Source organism: Ictalurus punctatus, chromosome 8 (assembly GCF_001660625.3).
Source record: "Ictalurus punctatus breed USDA103 chromosome 8, Coco_2.0, whole genome shotgun sequence".
NCBI classification, from domain to species: Eukaryota; Metazoa; Chordata; class Actinopteri; order Siluriformes; family Ictaluridae; genus Ictalurus; species Ictalurus punctatus.
In genome coordinates, this window is record NC_030423.2 from 17,320,605 (window position 1) to 17,340,336 (window position 19,732).

At 41.2% G+C, this 19,732-nt stretch overlaps 1 protein-coding gene across 1 annotated transcript in view; it reads right to left on the reverse strand.

Moving 5' to 3' along the window:
- The window catches only part of si:dkey-219c3.2 (transcription initiation factor TFIID subunit 4), a 48,858-nt gene that overhangs the window by 14,469 nt on the left and 14,657 nt on the right, over window positions 1-19,732 (reverse strand). Inside the window, exons 11-14 of the mRNA XM_017474727.3 lie at window positions 15,991-16,121; window positions 12,847-12,972; window positions 10,925-10,981; window positions 4,544-4,660 (exon numbers count right to left, since the gene is read on the reverse strand). Of these exons, the coding sequence (XP_017330216.1) occupies window positions 4,544-4,660; window positions 10,925-10,981; window positions 12,847-12,972; window positions 15,991-16,121 (431 nt within the window). The remainder of the gene's footprint in view (window positions 1-4,543; window positions 4,661-10,924; window positions 10,982-12,846; window positions 12,973-15,990; window positions 16,122-19,732) is intronic.

Genomic DNA, 19,732 nt, shown 5'->3' on the forward strand with positions numbered 1-19,732 from the left:
TTTTCATCGTATAAACGCTCATGGAGAACATGTTATCAAACAGGTTGTTATAGAATTCTCCCAAGATTTTAGTGGTGTGACAAGTAATAACCTTAAATGCCTGCTGAAAACCAGCTTCAGTTGCAAAACAAAGGAACTTCAGAAATTTCATATAGCTTCAATGTGCTTCTTACTAAAATGGTCAACAAGTAGGCTTGAATTTCAACATGCGACTGTGTAAAGTCAAGCATGCTTGGAAAAGAGCACGGAACATACGCACTTCTAAAAGCCATGACTGGTAATGTTTAAACCGAGCTCCCGTGTGAAAAAAGGCCGCTTTGGTAGAGCTCATTACTGGCTCCGTGTTTCAGTGTGCCTTTGGTATTCCGTGGCTGTCCCTTCCCCCACTGCCGTCTCCCTTGCCTCAGGCTCATCTGGCAGAAGGGGAGGTTTTAATTGTGGCTATAGAACTCGGCGCGCTTTTTTGCCTGTAAGCGAGCCCTTGCTTCGGTGGCTGAGAGAACTTGCTTTAGTGATATTGGGTGCAGTCCATCCCTCCAGGCTGCTTTTAATGGCTCCTCTCCCCCCCCCCCCCCCCCCCTCCCTTTCATAGCCAGCCTCAGATAGTTTTCCATGTGATGCCTTGTTAATTCTGCTGCAGGGAAGGGCAAGTGTACATCTCTCCCTCTTTTTCCCTTTCTCTACCTCATCACTTTGCTGTCTCTCAATCCCTCTATTTTTCCCCCTCCTTGTTGATCATCTGCCCTAACTAAATCAAAGTTAATGATAAAAAGCGATGCTCTAAAAAGATCTGAAAAAAAAAGTCGACACATACCAGCGTCTATTATTCTACAGTCGTTAAAGATGAAAGGGTGCGATCCGAGCGTGTACCAGACAGCGAATTCACTAAATCCTCCTCCCTTCTTTTTTATGTCATACCCTATTCTGTTCTTCCCAGAGTCTGCTTTTTTCTACTCTCGTCTCAATCCTTCCTTACCGCAGCCCCTCTGGCCCCCAAAGTGGAAAGGACATGTTAATATGCAGCTCTGTGTGCAGTCATGCCGCAGGCTTAGTCTGGTATGCAGGCCCATAGCCATTTGGCAGCTTTTATTAAAGTTGGGCCTAGAACTCACCTCTGAGGAACGCCCTCATCACCTGCTCTTTGACTAATCCATCCCCAGGCTCTGCTTCAGGCCCGGCCTTCAGCCTCAACGGCTCATCAAGTCGGAGATAGCAGCTCTGTTCCTGACTGGCAATCAGATAGAGAACGCCCAGAGGGCTTGGGGCTTGAACAAAGGGCACGGCAAAAATACCACCTTTGTTTGAATGCACACGCAACCGAGAGGATTTTGTTCCCAGGGTTCGTAGTCCTGCTGATCATTTTGAATGCCTAGCAAGTCAAGAAATCGTGTTAAAATCTGTTAAATGATGATGATGTCTTCAGGATCATGGCAAGTTCATTCACCTTCACTTAGCACTACACGATTCTGTCTGTCAGAGCTTTTGTCCTCCACATAGCCTCACAATTACACTATAATCAGCCTTTCCAAAGAACCAGGAAGCTGCAGTAGAACAGTCGAGCCTTCATAGTGCAGCTGGCCACCTGGCAGGCTAGCTGATGCTTCGGGCCACACAGACCCTCAGGCGCATAACTGCGGAGATGAAATGTCTGACTGGCCCCTTCAGAGCGGCCTGAGCTACAGCCCTCGAGGCCAGTGCTGACCTCTTTAGAAAAGTCACATTCACCTAACTCCACAGGGGGGGTTGGAGACAGAGTGGAGAGTCAGAGAAGGGGGGAAAAAAAAAAAGAATCGCCAAAGGCACTTTCAAGGCGGATGTGAAAGACTGAAACGTGGTGAGGCGAAAATGAAGAGAAAGATCGCTTCGTTGCCTTCGCTTCTGATACATGTTCATGCGTCATTCTGAGGTCTGGGTGAAACTAGAACGTTAGGAAAAAGACCAGAACTGTAGATACAGCTTTATATAATTGCATTTCTTTGTTATTCTTTTCCCTTTTAAGTGGTTCAGCAGTGCACTCAGAGCAGAAATAATGCTTTTATTTAGTTATTCATGCTTTTTATACTGAGGACATTTACAGCCACACACTCTCTACCATCTGAGTCACGAATAAGAGTAGACTTAAACAGTAACTGCATTGGTAAGATGACAAATGGTGGCTAATTGAATAAATCTGCATAGCCTTATTAGTGTTGGAGTAATTATTGTTTAGGTGTGGAACATGATCAACTTCGTGACTCAGAGCCAAAGGTTTGTAGTATTTTCAATGCAATTTGCATAAGAAATTACACCATGTTCTACAAGATGGTGTAAATTCAAATATGGCTGTTATCCACTTGAAGAAATGTTGAAATGATGACATATATACTACTGAACCGGAAATTATTGTTAAAATGCTTTGACAATATGAGGTCTTGTTTTAATGTGTGCATGTAGGTATATTTTAGCATTGATAACAGATTTATGGATCACTCACATTCATACGATGTTCTCAAGGACTTTAGGATTCCCAACCCTCGGCTCTAACAGCCTGCTTTGGTGGATCAACTGACTGTTTTGGGGGACTGGGACCCGTTCTTAATGACCGCACATTGAAATGTAAATTCCTGTCTGAAACCAAAAACTTAAGAAGTTCAGTAGTCAGTAGTAGAAGCAACAGTTGAAATGTCTGTCTCCAAATGCCATGTGTGTGGTACACCAATTTAACATCCCTTTTTTTAAAGGCATGACATTAACATGGAGTTGGTCTCTTCTTCACTCATATAACAGCCTCCACTCTTCTGGGGAGGCTTCCCACTAGATTTTGGAGTGTGGGGATTTGTGCTCATTCAGCCACAAGTGTATTAGTGAGGTCAAGCATAGATGTCGGGAAATAAGGCCTGACGTGTAGTCAGAGATCCAATTCATCCCAAAGGTGTTCAGTGGGGTTGAGGTCAGGGCTCTGTGCAAGTCACTCAAGTTCTTCCACTCCAAATTTGGCAAACCATGTCTTCATGGAGCTCGCTTTGTGCACAGGGGTACTGTCATTCAGGAACATATTTGGGCCTCTTAGTTCCAGTGAAGAGAAATTATAATGCCACAGCATACAAAGACATCCTAGACCAGGGGTGTCCAATCATAAGATTGGACACCCTCTAGACAATCATGTGCCATCAACTTTGTGGCAAAAGTTTGAGTAAGAACCACATATAGGGGGTCATAGTCAGGCGTCCACATACTTCTAACCATATAGTGTATATATTCAAATTTTGGGTCTCCCCCCCCTCCAACAGTGCTGGACAATTTTCAATGCTGAAATTTCAGTTCATCTCTAAATTAAATCCATAATTTTTGTTCGGTTATCACGGCTTTCATCACTTACTGCAAGCTCTTAATCAGATTAAATGCCCATCTGAATTTTTTTGGTTTGTTCGTTTTGAAGTTTCTCCTTCTCTTCCAGGAGTGCCTCAGGGTCTAAATCAGGGGTGTCAAACATACAGCCCACCCAATGAATTTCAAATCATCTAGTGCACCATTACTAAATAGAAACAACTGAAAGAGAAGAGTTAGTCTGTTGTTCCCCTTGGGGGGGGGGTGAATAGAGCATCAGACTTCGTGCAATAAACCTATATACTGACAAGATGTGCTAGTGGTGTATAATTCTTCATTAGCAGGATAAAAAAAATAATCATGTCTCTTCCAAAAAGAGAACCAATTAAGCGGTTTGACAGCAAAAGGGGTGAATACTTAATCACAACCATTCATTTTAAATACTTTGCCAAATATATTGATTTTCCACACTTCAATATTATGAGCTATATTATGAGCTGTATTCAGTTTCAGCCTATAACACTGCAATATATGGAACAGTTCAAGTTGGGTGTACCGGAATTTACAGATGTGTAAGGGGGGAAAAACTGAAAATGAACCTGATTTATAAAAACACTGTCTGTTGCCACTAAAGTACATACACCTATCTTGCACCTTTGTAGATATACAATTAGTGAACACATCTGTTGCTATCTACAATTTATCAGTGTCCCACTACTCTGTCCATCAGTGGAAAGGGTCAGATATTATGTGGATGGTGGAGGCACATATCGGTGACACTGACACGGTAATGGAGATATGAGTGTATCAGATGCATTTTAATGACTCGTATTATATGAAACAAAGTGAGATGAACTTATTCACATTTACGCCCCCTATTGCCTAGCATTTGGGACTGTTTCATATTATTACAGCATGTTGCACTAGTTGAGTATAATGATGTCCAGCACACAGTTCTTTCTTTCAGAGGCAGAATGGTGTTATTATATAGATGAACTCATGAGTGCCAATGTGCCACAGTAAGGTCTTTAAATAGCAATACCATAAATTTTCAAATTCTACCATGTTGTTCAGATGCACAATAAGGTGTCCATACTCCTTAATGAGAAAGTGTGGTGATTAATTAGTGCTGATAGCTGCATCATTTTCTCTGTGTGTTACCTCTTAGGAATACTCCCCCGATCCCAAGTCAAAACCATCAGTAAAGATGTGGGTGTAAGAGGTTAGGTGCTCTTACCTCTGCTCCAGAAGCCCCGGGAGAGTCCAGTTTGCGTTTTTTGCGTGGGCCTATAGCGGCGAGTGCCGTGAGGTTAGCATCACGCTGTCTCATCTGTGCCAGTTCCTGCTGCTGCATCTGAATGGAGCATTACAAAAACTATGTTAAATATCTACAGAAACAAATAGTAAGAGTAACAATATAGTCTCTGGAATGCACAAATACACATCTGGGAGAAATATGAGCTTTAAAAGTCAACATTATATGTGTGAGCAATGTGGATTCAAAACTCGTCCAAAACATCAGTTGTAAACCTCAATGTAACCATGAACATACATGCACCAAACTGACATTTCACTCCCCCCCAACCCATATTCAGGCACTTAATTCAATTTCTATCCATGACAGATAGCAGTGAGTGAGTGAGTGAGTGAGTGAGTGAGTGAGTGAGTGAGTGAGTGAGTGAGTGAGTGAGTGAGTGAGTGAGTGAGTGAGAGAGAGAGAGAAAGAGAGAGAGAGAGAGAGAGAGAGAGAGAGAGAGAGAGAGATTTGAAAAGCACAGCCTGAAGGTGAAGCCATCTCGCCCTGGCAGGCAATGACAGAGACAGCCATATCAGGGGGAGGGGTCCTCACTTAGCTTGGGCACTGATGAGCACACATGTCTGACAGAAACTTACTGTCATACCAACACCACAGTGGCCATGACCTCGCCAAAACTGTGTGTGTACGTATTATGCACATGCTTGTTACACATGACAGCCACACACACCCTGCAATAAGAAACCAAGGCTGTGCGTGACCTGAGACTTTACTCAAAGCACATTCAAAGACTTTATTCTGCTATCTCGTGTGTGTGTGTGTGTGTGTGTATATATATATATATATATAAACACACACACATACATATAAACACATCCTGTTAAATTTTTGATAAAACATTGTAAAGCAACCATTGAGAGAGGATTCTGACAATTCAGTGAGTGAAAATGACAGCTGATAACAGCCAAAAAAAGTGCCTGAAAGTGTAAAAACGTTGACTATTTGAACTGGTTGATTGTGAGCCCAGGTTTGTGGACTAATGTCTTATTGGAAGAAATGTTTTTTCCACTATCTTGTAGTTTTTAATTAACTATTAATTCTTTAAACACTTCTATAAATAAATACTTTCAAAAGAGCATAAAGCTAAATAAATTATTTCTCTACAGTTTTACAGTACATTGGATCTGTGAGCTGGCAATCCTACCCAATGCACCACTGTGTTGTATGTTTAATTGTCATGTGATGGCAATATTAGTTTCTGATTGGCTGGCAGGTGCGCAATCATTCTTTATACCGTATATACACCTTGAAAGAAGATCCAGCTAAAAATGGAATCATAGGTAAATCAATGCTCCTGACAAAACCTAAAGGAGTCAAAAACTAAGAATGTTGAAGCCATGAGTTTAATGTCTTCATAGCTTTTAGCTACTATTAAACAAAACTATTTACATTGTTTATGTTTTTAATATTCAGACACTTCATTGAGCGTTATGTCATATACATCGCCCAGTATTAATTCTACACATAATTATTTTGGCACATTTTCCCCTACACTACTAAGTTACAAACGTTCCTCTAAATATTTGCCCCTTTCTTCCTCTCACAGAGGTGGAATTGACAAAAAGCTAATTCAAGGCAACGTTTGCAAGTTAATTAACTCGGGGGTTATGCTAATCTAAGGGGAAGTCATGCACAATGCATGCACATGCATGGGTGCCCTGAAGAAATCAGTCAACACATGCACACGCACGCAGATTGTACGAGACGTCGGTGGCCGCGTGACTGAACTCTGAGCCGTCTCCAATGGCTACGGTGAGGATGATGCTGCCCGAGGTGGCGGAGTAAGAAGTCTCGCCGCACGAACACTGCGGTGGCTCTATTAGCGCTAAACAGAAGGTTCTGGAAGCTGAGAGACTGCTTGGTGTCAGAGCCGATCTCCTCAGTGCCCGCAGCCAGAGTGGTGCTTTGCTTTCATATTCATTTATTTGATGAGGAGTGAAAGGAGAACCTAGTTACGCCATCTGTAATCCAGAGCTCTGCACTCCCCCTGCTCTGAGTCTCACTTTAATGACCGACCTCAATCACAGAGCGCAATTTACAGCCTGCGCTCATCAGATTTTAACGTATGGAAATGGAAAACTCCAACGTTCAGTACTCAGAATAAGATAATGTTCATCAAAAATGGACGGCGAAATAGAGAGAGGAGGAGAAGAGACAGAAGGCGAGAGAGAGAGAGAGTGACAGACACAGACAGAGAGAAATACTTGTAATCTCTAATCATTTCCAAAAGGTCAGTGGAGGGAGAGAGCGATGCCGCCAGCACTGCTCTCCACCCTTATTGATCCTTATCTGCTGTCCAGCTCTCCACAATGACTGGCCCCAGAGCGAGAGCTTAATAAACGTGCAGGAGAGCGCTGAACGCAGCACTTCAATTAGGGTGGCTGACTGAAGTCAAGGACATGAAGACTGAAGAGCTGACGTGTCCGACGGCAATGCTGACACCGGTCTGGGATTGTTGGGTATGCATCTGATATTAGCGTGGGAAGTGATTGCTTCAAGGCACTTTAGGGGCCTTTAGGGGCTGTCTGTCTTTTTCTGATTAGCAAGGTGACTCCCAAATGAGCCACCATTACACAAAGGTAGCATCATGCAATACGGATACGCTATTTTCTGCCACCAAAGTAGAGACGGACCAGCCTCCGAAAATTGATTAGAGTTGGTTTAGCAGTGATTTCATATTGAGCGGTACAACCCAGCCTCAGACCAGGGGTAAACATAAGAAGCCTGGACGCCTTGGACATGCAGATTTCATGTCCAGGCTACCCTCAACAGCCACTCACCAGCATTCAGCAATTATCCAATCACGTGGCAGCAATGCAATGCACGATTTCATGAGCTTCAATGAATTTTCACATCAAATATCAGCATGGGGAAAAAAACATGATCTCTGTGTCTTTGGTCATTGGCAAGGCTGTTGGTGCCAGGTTTGAGTAATCCAGGAACTGCTGCTCTCCTAGGATTCATGCAGTCATTTGGAAAAAAGCAAAAAAACGTTAAGTGAGAGCAGGTCTGCCAGCAGAAACATCTTGTTCATTAGAAAAGTTCAGTGGAAAATGGCAAGACTGATTTGAAATGACAGGAAGACTACAGTAACTCAAATAACCACTCGTTACAACCACAGTAAGTAGAAAAGCATCTCAGGATGTACAACACATTGAACCTTGAGGCAGAGGGGCTACAGGAAGAGAAGACCACATCAGGTTCCACTCCTGTCAGCCAAGAACAGGAATCCAATGCAAGAGTACAGGGCACAGGCACAGACTCACTGAAACTGGACACTTGAAAATCAGCAGTTTCTGAAATACTCAAACCTGGCCAACCGTCCCACAGTCAAAGTAACTGCGATGACATTTCTCCTCCTTTCTGATGTTTGATGTGAAAAATAACTGAAGACCACTGGAGACCACTGCTGAACAGCAACTAGAATGTGGTCTAGACTCTGACTGGGCCAAATCCTGACTCATTTTTATTAGACTATTCTCCAGGATTTGTGTTGACAGTTAATAGGCTTTCATGATCTTGGGTGTGTACAGAGGACTCTCTCTCACTACAATGTTAGAGAATATTCAAGATTAAAGTGGAGAAAAGAGTGGAGTTTCCCTGCATGTTGTGGGTCTAGATAAGATCTGGATCAGCAACTAACATGACTGAATGATGAAATTGAATACTTTTTCCAAATGTTCAGCCATTAAAGACTGGTTTGTAAAATGAAAAATCTGTAAAAACACTCCCATTAAACACAAATAAAGTCTCCAGCCATGTAGCAGGTCTCTAGTCTGATGAGCTGCATTTAGCAAAATAATTCACATAAATTGCACGTGACTGGATAAACCCTAACAGAGAATCTGCTACAGAAGCCAAGATGGTTCATGTTATGAAAACCAGAGTTGCTGAACTATGGCCAGTTTATTTATACATTTATTGTTTTTTTCTACAATACTTTCTCAAGCGCTTAGGTCAGTCCAGGGAAAATACTTGTCTGTATCAGGATCACAGTCCGTTAACAATCCCTGGTCTCATCTAGAAGAAATGTGCATGATAAAACTAAGGACCAGCATGCTGCCCCAAGGCAAAAATGAAGAAGATCCTTCTGTGTACACTTTAATGTTTTATTATTCTAGTTAGCTATGTTCAGATCTGAAGGGAGAAAAAAAACCCACCACCAAAGAACAAAAAGAGCAAAGGAGGCTTCATGAAGTGCTCGACTCTTTCTCCATCACAGCATGGCCTCAGGTTGAAGACAAGACAGAGTGCTGAAACCAGCAGTACACCCGAGAAAGAGCCACTCAGGCACAATATGACTGCTTCGCTCGGCTCTTAAGGGTTACGAAAATGCGGTTTAAAGAATACCTCCTTTACCACAACTAGTCAGATAATAAACACTTAACATGCCAATTTAAAAATGATCAATCCATTGAAATACATTAAAAAAAAATGTTTAATATCAATCAGTACTGAGGGTTCATAAAAGCGTTTGTCCAATCATCAGAAGACTGAGTTTGAATCCTGGTCATGCAACAGCTATCTGTGGCTGTGAATCCAAAAGTCAGTAATTGGCCGTGTTCTCTGGGCTGGCGGGATGGTGTGCGTCTCATCCCTGTCAATCAGAGCGACACTGACCAGTCGTAGCCATGTATGAGCTCGTGTGCAGAAGAGGACAATTTTAAAGACATGTGGCAGCGGTCATGTGATAGGACAGAGGTGGGTAGGTATCTAGTGGGTAGGTATCTAGTGGGTAGGAACTGGCAGTGACAAAATTTTGGAGGAAAATGGAGTTTAAAAATATCAGTTAGCAGAAATGTGTTTGAGGACACTACAATTTCTGTGGGCAGCAGACCACGCAGTCAATTATCAGACAGCTCATTTCATGCTCATTGTTTTTTTCTGTTTTTTTTTTTTTTTTAAATTATGTTCACAACATCATAATTATGTTCACTGAAGAATAAAAAAAGACAAGACTGAAAAAGACTGAAAGAATAAAAGCAGCTTGATGAAGTCATACCAGTGAACGTCTATATACAAAAGAATGGGGTTCTGCTACTTGCCAATATCTACATATAAGATTATCAGATTTCAATTTTAATTTATTTACGAGTGTGTAAATGGTGGAATGGGTCCTACTGCAGCCAATAACATGCATATGCATATGCATATGCATATATATATATATATATATATATATATATATATACACACACACACACACACACACACACACACACACACTATAAGAAGAATTTATTATACAGAAATGTCAACCTTCTGAAAAGTATGTTAATTTATGCACTCAATACTTGGTCTGGGCTTGAATCCTTTTGCAGAAATTACTGAATGCGGCATGGCATGGAGGCAATCAGCTTGTGGCACTGCTGAGGTGTTATGGAAGCCCAGGTTGCATCTCAAAAAATGAGCCACCACCATGCTTGACTGCGGACAGAGTGTTCTTTCTTCATTCTTCTTCCTCCAGACCTACCACTGATCCATCGTGCCAAAAAGTACCAGTTTTGTTTTGTCGCTCCACAGAACAGAATCCCAAAAAGTCTGTGGCTTATTTATATGATTTTGAGTCGACTTTTGTGCTTTTGGATCAGTAGTGGTGTACGCCTTGGCGTCCTGGCATGGAAACCTTCTGCATTTAGAACGTGCCTTACTGTGCTCACTGAAACCTCAGTGCCTGTTGCCACCAAGTCTTGCTGCAGGTCTTCTGCAGTCGCTCGAGGGTTTTTCCACAACCTGCCTTCTCAGAAATCTGGTTGCAGCCGTTGATAGCTTCCCTTTTCTGCCCCGACCAGGTATTTCATACATTTTCTGCCCCTAGCCAGTTCCGGTATCTTGTGTGTTCCAGCTGAAGCACAGCTGGTGCAACTAATGAAACCCTTGATTAGTTGCATGCTTGAGACAACACCTGTTTTGCATGTTGTGCTGTTGTGAGGGATTCTATTTAGGGGGTTGAATAATTTTGAAACTGGAGAAATCATTATAAGTTGCATTTTCAGTTGAATTTGGGGAAACCACTTGAAGCATTCGTAGTGTTGAACTATTTCAATTGCTTTTGTTTGATTTGTTCACTGAAAACAGCTGAAAGTCTGTACATTTTTACAAGAAACCAGATTTGCAGTGGGGGTTGAATAATTTTGATTGCAACTGTATATCTCAAAATTTAAAAATGTTTTCCAATGTTTGCCCCCCCCCAAAAATTTTTTGGCAGAATTTAGTCACAGCACCATCCAATGAGTTTTCCCAGACCACCACAGACACACATGCTAGATTTACAGACAGATATCTATACAGTATATACCTCACCTCTTTAGCTTTCTGCTTTAGCCGAGCCTGCTCAGGGTCTTCTTGCCTGGAGCGACTCTGTAGAAAACAATGTTAGAACCAGAGACACAGATTTATCATTCAGACTCAAGTCTTCTCATCTAATTAAGTCTTCTAGGTCTGAAGCTGAAGCAACCAAACTGTTAGGAAGTTTGACTTCAGAAGAAATCTTTCTATAATTAAGTCGGTTTTGTGTATATAGGTCAGCTTAACTCCCAAACAAACAGTAAAGTGCAACAACACAAGAGCAATTATTTCCAGGCTGACAGCTCAATTAGTCGACTGCTTAATTAGAAGAGGGACACAGCACTGAGGATGTAACGAAGGAGGCTGAGGATTGGGACACCACCATCCTCACATCCTCATCGTCACTGCTGTTTAAGTCGACTAATTGCTTTTATGTCGCACGTCTTCTCCTGTGGAGAATCCCCAAACACCCCCTGACTTAGTTTATGGAGCAAAACTTGAGAGGAGGAAGGCATGCTGCGAGGTTTAAAACTAGCTGCTTGCTGATTTGAAATGCATGCTGGGAAAGTTGCAGTTAGCTGTGTGTGGCTCAGCTAAAGGTATTTGTAAATGAATCTCTAAAACTTTGAGAAGAAAAAAAAACCCTGGATAACTGGAATGCTTTTTTACTGAATTGGTTCAGCATTTGATAGTTGGATAAATAAGGAATTCAACAGTGAGTGTAAGGAAAATAATCTACGACAGGGTGCTGTGATGTGGCCCGAAGCAAAGTGGAGTTACTGTTATCATCCTGAAGTGGATTATTTTCCAATAACGGCACATCCCAAAGTGTTGAATCCTCTTATGTTGCACTTTTAATCCTTTTATAGTCATATTTAATGTTGTGGAATGTCATCACTGTTCATGACTCCTGATCATCACACTAATATGTGCTTTTTTGGACATCCCATTCCAGATTTAGTCCTCCTTTGCTGTTATAATAACCTTCACTCTTCTGGGAAGGCTTTCCACTAGGATTTGGAGCATGGCTGTGGGGATTTGTGCTCGTTCAGCTACAAGAGCATTAGTGAGGGCAGCGACTGATGTTGGGTGAGGAGACCTGGGGTGCAGTCGGGGGTTCAAGTTCATCCTAAAGGCGTTCAGTGGGGTTGAGGTCAGGGCTCTGAGCAGGACATGCGAGTTCTTCCACTCCAACTTTAGCAAACCATGTCTTCATGGAGCTCAATTTGCACACAGGGGCATTGTCATGCTAAAACATGTTTGGGACTCTAAGTTCCAGTGAAAGGAATCTGTAATGCTACAGCATACAAAGACAATTTTGTGGCAAAGGATTGGGGAAGAACCACATATGGGGGTCATAGTCAGGTTTGACCCCTTAATTTAAGTGGAGGGAAACTGTAATGCTTCAGCATATAAAGACAATTTTGAGCTTCAAACTTTGCTGACGCTGGAGATTCCTTCAAAAATCATAAATAATAATCTCTTTGCAGAAAACTTCACCATATCTATTATTAAGCCCCTGTTTAAGTTGTTACCATAGAAACGATAACATTAGGACAAGCACAGCAATCTAGCGCTGCGATCTGAGTTACAGTCAGGACTTCGGTCAGAGCTGCTGGTGTAGAAAAATGAATCGAGACCTTTTGACCAATCAGAATCAGGAATTCAACAGCACTGTGGTATGAAACTATGTGAGAAGTAGTTCTCTCATTGCAAGACCTTTTACTGTTCGCGTGTAACGGCTGCAGTTTTGAATTTGCATTAGATAAGCACGCATTTAAAAGTTTATTCAACAAAATATGTGACCGACTGGTTGAAAAATGCAGAAGTATCCTTTGAAATCACTCTAAGGTTTATTAAGCTGTCCTTATAACAATGACTAAAATAAGTCTGATGTCCACCTCGGATTGGACGCGTGTGAGAAAAGCAGAACCTACTTTGGCCACTTTCAGCAGGATCTCTCTCTCCTCGTCGTCTTTGCGCTGTTTCTCCAGCCTCTCCAGCTGCTCGAAGAACTTCAGCTGCGTCCTCACATCCGATGTCTGCTCGTGGTGCTCTTCATCCTGGAGCAGGAAAAAACACACAGCAATGAGCTCCTTATCATCATGCACACACTCCACCTCCACATGGCATACACTTTCATCTAACGCCTTAACTTCTGCTCCAAACTTTTCGCTGATTCCTCGCTCTCCTGCGACTGAAGTGAGGAGAAGTTACTAGGTCACCCCGAGTTAATGGGATAATTGTTTGTTTCGCAGAGTGTCTCGGAGGCAGCCCCTGACACGCTCGCTGCCAAGGCTCTGTTCTCACTTCCCACTTAAATTCAGTGTAAGGACCAAAGCCAGGCAGCGCACGAACGAACACATACACACACACATTTACTTCTGAGGCAGTAGCCCGGTAGCAGCAGTAACATCACTTCTCTCTGCCTCTCATCAGTCGTGCTCATTCTGTGTGTATGTGAGTGTGTATGCGTGCGTGCGTGTTGTGGCTGTGCCTTGCTGGCAGGGCACGTTTCCTTGTCACTGCTCAAGTGTGCCCTGTTTTTGAATAGCAGGTAAATGACTCAACCCTCTCGGCACTTCCCTTTCCATCAACTACAAAACTATAAACTAACTACAAAACATGCTCAACTTGTCTCACTCTCACACACACACACACACACACACACACACACACACACACACAGAGACCCAAGGGAAACGATTTTTCTTGTATTTTTCTTGTCTACAACTAAAATCTAATTTAAATAATTTTCCTATTTTTCCTAAGTAGCTAGATAAGTATGTTTGAAACACTACTTCAGGTGAGATCATTAAAATAGACACTATTATGAAGGGGGAAAAGTGTTTACTGTAGAAAGTTTAGAAGCGATAAGCATCTGATGTTTAGTAGTCACAATGGCTGGAAGATAGGACCAAATAATATGGATATTGTGATAAGTTGTGTCAAGGGATGATTCTACTGACATATTTCATTCTATCGTTTTTTTTTTTTTTTAAAGTTTTTTTTTTATATAAAATTACAAACTCATTGAAAGCAGATGGCTGTGATATTTAAATCTTTAAAATACTTAATCTTTAAAATTATAAAATTTTAAACATTTTACAGATATCGCTTTGGTTAAATATTTATTAATAACAAAACTTACTGTATTTTTGTAGACATTAAATAAAAGCATCAGATTTTTATTTAAAATGCAATAGTACTGTTTTGCTGGCAAATTTTTCCACAGACCTACCCATCGTGATACGTATTCATGACACATGATATACAGTATCTCACAAAAGTGAGTACACCCCTCACATTTTTGTAAATATTTGATTATATCTTTTCATGTGACAGCACTGAAGAAATGACACTTTGCTACAATGTAAAGTAGTGAGTGTACAGCTTGTGTAACAGTGTAAATTTGCTGTTTAAACAAATTTACACTGTTACACAAGCTGTACACTCACTACTTTTCATTGTAGCAAAGTGTCATTTCTTCAGTGTTGTAACATGAAAAGATATAATACAAATATTTACAAAAATGTGAGTTGTGTACTCCCTTTTGTGAGATACTATATATTGTGCAGAAATGTCTTGAAGATTTGCCATATAATCTGAAAAGTTTGTTTGTATTGTGTGCATGCTGAGTAATCCACCAAGTAAAAAATCCACCCAGTAAAAATCCTTTCTACCTTCGGCTTGATGACAACTCGGCCAATGTGTTTAGTGTAGCAGGTCGTGTTACAGTTACAGCATCGAGGTGTGTTGCTTTATTGTGAAGCACTTGAAGTTTAAACATTTAGAGTTTTCAAATGGGAACTCTTTCTGTGCCACTTATTCTACACAGGGTCACGGGGGAGCCTGGAGCCTATCCCAGGGAGCTCAGGGCACGAGGCGGGGGACACCATGGGTAACATTTGAGATTGGTTTCAACCGACTTAGGGTCCAATCAAAAGTGCTCCTTGTCCAGTCGAAACGATATCGTCATTTATACCATTTTATGCTGCTGATATAACGATAATATAATAGCATAACCATGCAAGTACACCCTTTCAACAAGCAATGAACTTTTAATTCTTAAGAATATTCAGACACTGGAATTGGAATGTCAAAAAATTGTTTTTGTCTTCTGACAAAAATATCCCTTAAATTTAGTCATCTATTTTGTCATCTAAAATGGCATGGAATATCAGTCAACGGCATTTTAGTTGACGAGAAAATGCAAAACTTAAACCAAATATTCACACATTTTACATATTAACTTAAACATGCATCAACAAAAACATGTGAAAACTGCTCTTGTTGTGAAAACCTGCTCTCCTGTAATAATAACATTACAATGTGTACACTATGTAATACAATATTCTGAAATCTTTATGCTTTAGTTAATTCGTTGTCTGTGTTTTAGTGCGTCGTTACGGAAAAAGCATATTCACAACATGACTTACTTAAGTTCAAGTTCACTTGTGTATTCACATCATTTTGCGCATTAGGAAGTTGTAATATTAGGTTAATGTTGTGTATGTTATGTCTGATTAATCTCATATGTGTATAAGAAGCATTTGGGTGAGTAAATTAACCCGCTAGTAAAGCGCTTCAGTTCAGTCACTGTTCAGCTTCAGCTCACGCTGCTTAAGCGGCTCAATCCCCGACGTTATTGACTGGATCATTTGAAATATTAGAACTATTCTTTCTAGATTTTTCTTCTTCAAAAAAAACATCCTTAATGTATTGTTCTTATCTAGTGTGCCGTCTTTTTAACAGAATGTTCCAGTTTTTGCATTCGAATGTGCATTTTTATCTTAAATTCAATGTGCATTTGAAGTTCAAATTTTAAGTTGACAGCCCTAGAGCAAGCGAGAGGACATAAGCAGTGTGAATGTTGGTGACAGTCATTTTAATGTAAACAAACATGCATGTCAAGACAATGGCCGATACGATATCGTACGATAAGTCGATAACGTTATCATCATGACGGGAATAATGGCTATTCAAACATGCATACTTATCAATGGATCAAAATTGATAAACATGCCCATGTGTCCCACTCGGACACGCCCATAGATTGCTGGACTATGATTGGCTCCTACCTTGCTGGGGTCTGTGCGGTGTCGTGCGAGAGCAGAGACGTTCTCCAGTGTGGAACGGAGCCTGGCCTCGGTGGCATGGGACACCAAACTCACCACGTCCGACATCACCTCATTCACACCAAACCCACGTGCTGCAGAGAGAGAGAGAGAGAGAGAGGGAGAGAGAGAGAGAGAGAGAGAGAGAGAGAGAGAGAGAGAGAGAGAGAAACTGATGAAACCCACAGATGAAAAGGGAATACTAGACATTAAAGATTTCAGGGGGAAACCAGTATATGACTTATCAACAAAATAAGCCTCCAGTGCTCTGCTACACTCTCACTCTGTTCACGCCACACACACGTGACCAGCTGAGATGGAGATGAACGAACACATTTGATATTCATTTTTATATTTTATATATTTTATATATCACACACCATACAAATGGTCAGAGGAATCATTCTAGCCGGTCGCTTGTCACACGGTCATGGTCATAGACAGAAAACTAATGACTGCTCTGTCGCTCGCTAGTGTGAGCATACCTTTAGAGACCTAATCTTGACTCATTTTGACTAATCTTGCCTAATGCTCCTGTAAGCGACTGTGATCCCGTTGGGTGACTTTTGAAGTGACTTTAAAATCAGTCCCAAAAATTCTAGCCCCATTAACTAGCATTTCTATTCAGTCATCAAATAGTTCCAGTTTGTGGTTCAGACTGTAAAGCTCCGAAAACATCATTTAATGCCAGAAAATTAGCAAATGCCATTTGTAGTTTGTGTGACGTTTATACGTTTATATATTTATATATTCCACAAATGATCACAGTAATCCATGCATGAATATGTATCTGATATGTACCTGTTCATCATTACACTCAAAACACACCTAAGTCAGTTTGTAGACAAGATGTGTAGTAGAAGGAATCATTATTTATTAGAATAAAATGAAAACTGCATCAGCTCCTGAAAGTACCCCCCTCCCCCTCACTCTCTTTGCCAGTATCAGCCAGAGGAGGATGTCCTCCAGAAGAGTTTTTTATTTTATTAAATTTTTGTAATTTTATACCACACCGTGGTATCTACTTTGGTATCGAGTATCGTGTACTTTTGGTGGTATCAGTACCGACTGCTAGATTTTTGGTATCGTGACATCCCTAATGGAGACAGTGCACTGATGCAATCTAGGTTCTCCCCCCATTGTTGTTGCCCATCTTCATCTCTGTAGGTCTCGACTGAAAACTGTAGTGGTGTCCATTATACTCGTAAGAAGAGTGATTCAGAACCAGCACACCACATGCATGCAGCTCACTAAACACTTTCCATCAGACTACACTGACTAGGTGAACAACAACAATATCAGTAAAGACCGTTGTATTGTGACTGTATTAGCCTTAAGTCACGTAAGGTTGTGTTTCAGGCCTTTTACAAACCAGAGTTTATTCATCAGATCTGCCAGATTCATGTTAGTTTTTCAAGAGCGACACACCCAGTAACTACAAGAGATGGGCTAAATGCTTATAACTCATACACTGAGCAGCCATCACATTAAAACCATATGCCTAATATTGTGTAGATCCCCCTTGTGCCACCAAAACAGCTCGGACCCGTCGAGACATGGACTCCACAAGACCTCTGAAGGTGTGCTGTGGATTCTGGCACCAAGACATTAACAGCAGATCCTATGAGTCCTTTAAGTTGCAAGGTGGGGCCTCCATGGATCAGATCAAGTGGACTTGTTTGTCCAGTACATCCCACAGATGCTCGAACGGATTGAGATCTGAGGAATTTGGAGGCCAACTCAACAACTCTGACCTCTCACATTCCTCAAACATTTTCAAAGTGTGGCAGGGACCATTATCCTGCTGAAAAAGGCCACTGCTATCAGGGAATACCCTTGCATTGAAGAGGTGTACTTGGTCTGCAGCAATGTTTAGGTAGGTGGTACATGTCAAAAATAACATCCACATGAATGCCAGGAGTCAATGTTTCCCAGCAGAACATTGTCTAGAGCATCACACTTCCTCCACCAGCTTGCCTTCTTCCCCAGTGCCATCTCTTCCCCAGGTACACAACAAATTCAAGAACTGACTTCTCACTTTCTGCCTAAAATATCCTACCCCTTGACAGGGCCTATTGTAATGAGTGGTTTTAATGTTATGGCTGACTGGTGTACATATAATACTGTGATGATGACAAATGCAGCACAGGTATGATCACACTGCTTCTACATCTCAATTTTCATAAAAAAAAATAAATAGATGACAAAAACTAGTAACTGTCTTTCTACTAAAATCAGCTTTAAACCAAATACAAAAAATATACCTTGCTTTATTTTTGTAAATCATGTGCTATGTACAGTCATGTGAAAAAGTAAGTACACTGCATGGAAATTGTTGACTATTTGACATGTTTGGACAAACATTTGATCATCTTTGAAACAGTGCCTATTAATAAAGTTGATACTTTACTCAACAAAAATATCAATAGATGTGATATTCTTATGTGGAAAATAAATACACCCTTGGCCTCAGAAAGTATTAATGCCCCCTTTAGCAGAAAAAAACGTCTTGTAGGTGTTTTGCATAATCGTCCACCAGTCTCTGATATCGGCTTGCTGGAATTTTTGACCACTCTTCTATGCAATATTCTTTCAGTTGCAAGATGTTTGAGGGTTTTCTTGCATGTACTGCCCGTTTCAGATCCCCCACAACATTCCAATGGGATTCAAATCCGGGTTTTGACTAGGCCAATCCATAACCCTCCATTTCTCCTTTGTGAGTCATTCCCTGATGGACTTTCTAGTGTGATTAGGACCATTATCCTGTTGAAAGGTCCAATTTTGGTTCAACTTCAACTTTCGGACAGATAACCTCACGTTATCTTCAAGCACCATTTGATATGATGCAGAATTCATAGTTGAATCAATGAATGCAAGCTGTCCAGTCCCTGAGGCAGTGAAGCAACCCCAAACCATAACATTACCACCACCGTGCTTCACAGTTGGTATGAGGTGCTTCTCCTGAAAAGCTGTCTTTGATCTGTGCCAAACATATCTGCTGTTACTGTGGCCAAACAACTCGATCTTTGATTCATCTGTCCAGAGCACATTACTCATAAAGGCCTGGTCTTTGCCTGTATGCTCATTGGCAAACTGTGTTCTTGCAAAGGCTTTTTCCTGGCACGCCTCCCATGCAGGTCAAATTTGTGATTCAATCTCTTTCTGAATGTAGAAGCATGCACTTTAACACCAACAGTTGCAAGACTTACTAGCAGATCCCGTGATGAAATTTTGGGGTTCTTGGAGAATTCTTTTTGCATCAGACAGTCTGCTCTTGGGCTGAATTTGCTGGGACGGCCAGTCCTGGTCAAATTGGCAATCGTCTGAAATCTGCACCATTTGTAGAGGATTTTCCTTACAGTGGTATGATGTATTTCAAATAATCTGGAGATCTTTTTCAATCTCTTACCAGACTGATAGGCAATATGAGACAATATCAAAGTGAACACCAGACAGTAGATATTTGAGGGGTACAAATAAGACAGGTTCCACCTGCACTCCGTAAGCAGGTTCTAATCATCGGCACCTGATCTTCAACACCTGATCCTAATTTTATGGATTTGAAGGTGTGATAAATGTAGGGGTGTACTTACTTTTCCAGACTAATCTGTTTTCTGTTCATTTGAATTGTGAAAATTACTACACAATTTAAATTTTATGTCATTGTATAGAGTGCATCACCTTCATTAATAGGCAGTTTCAAAGA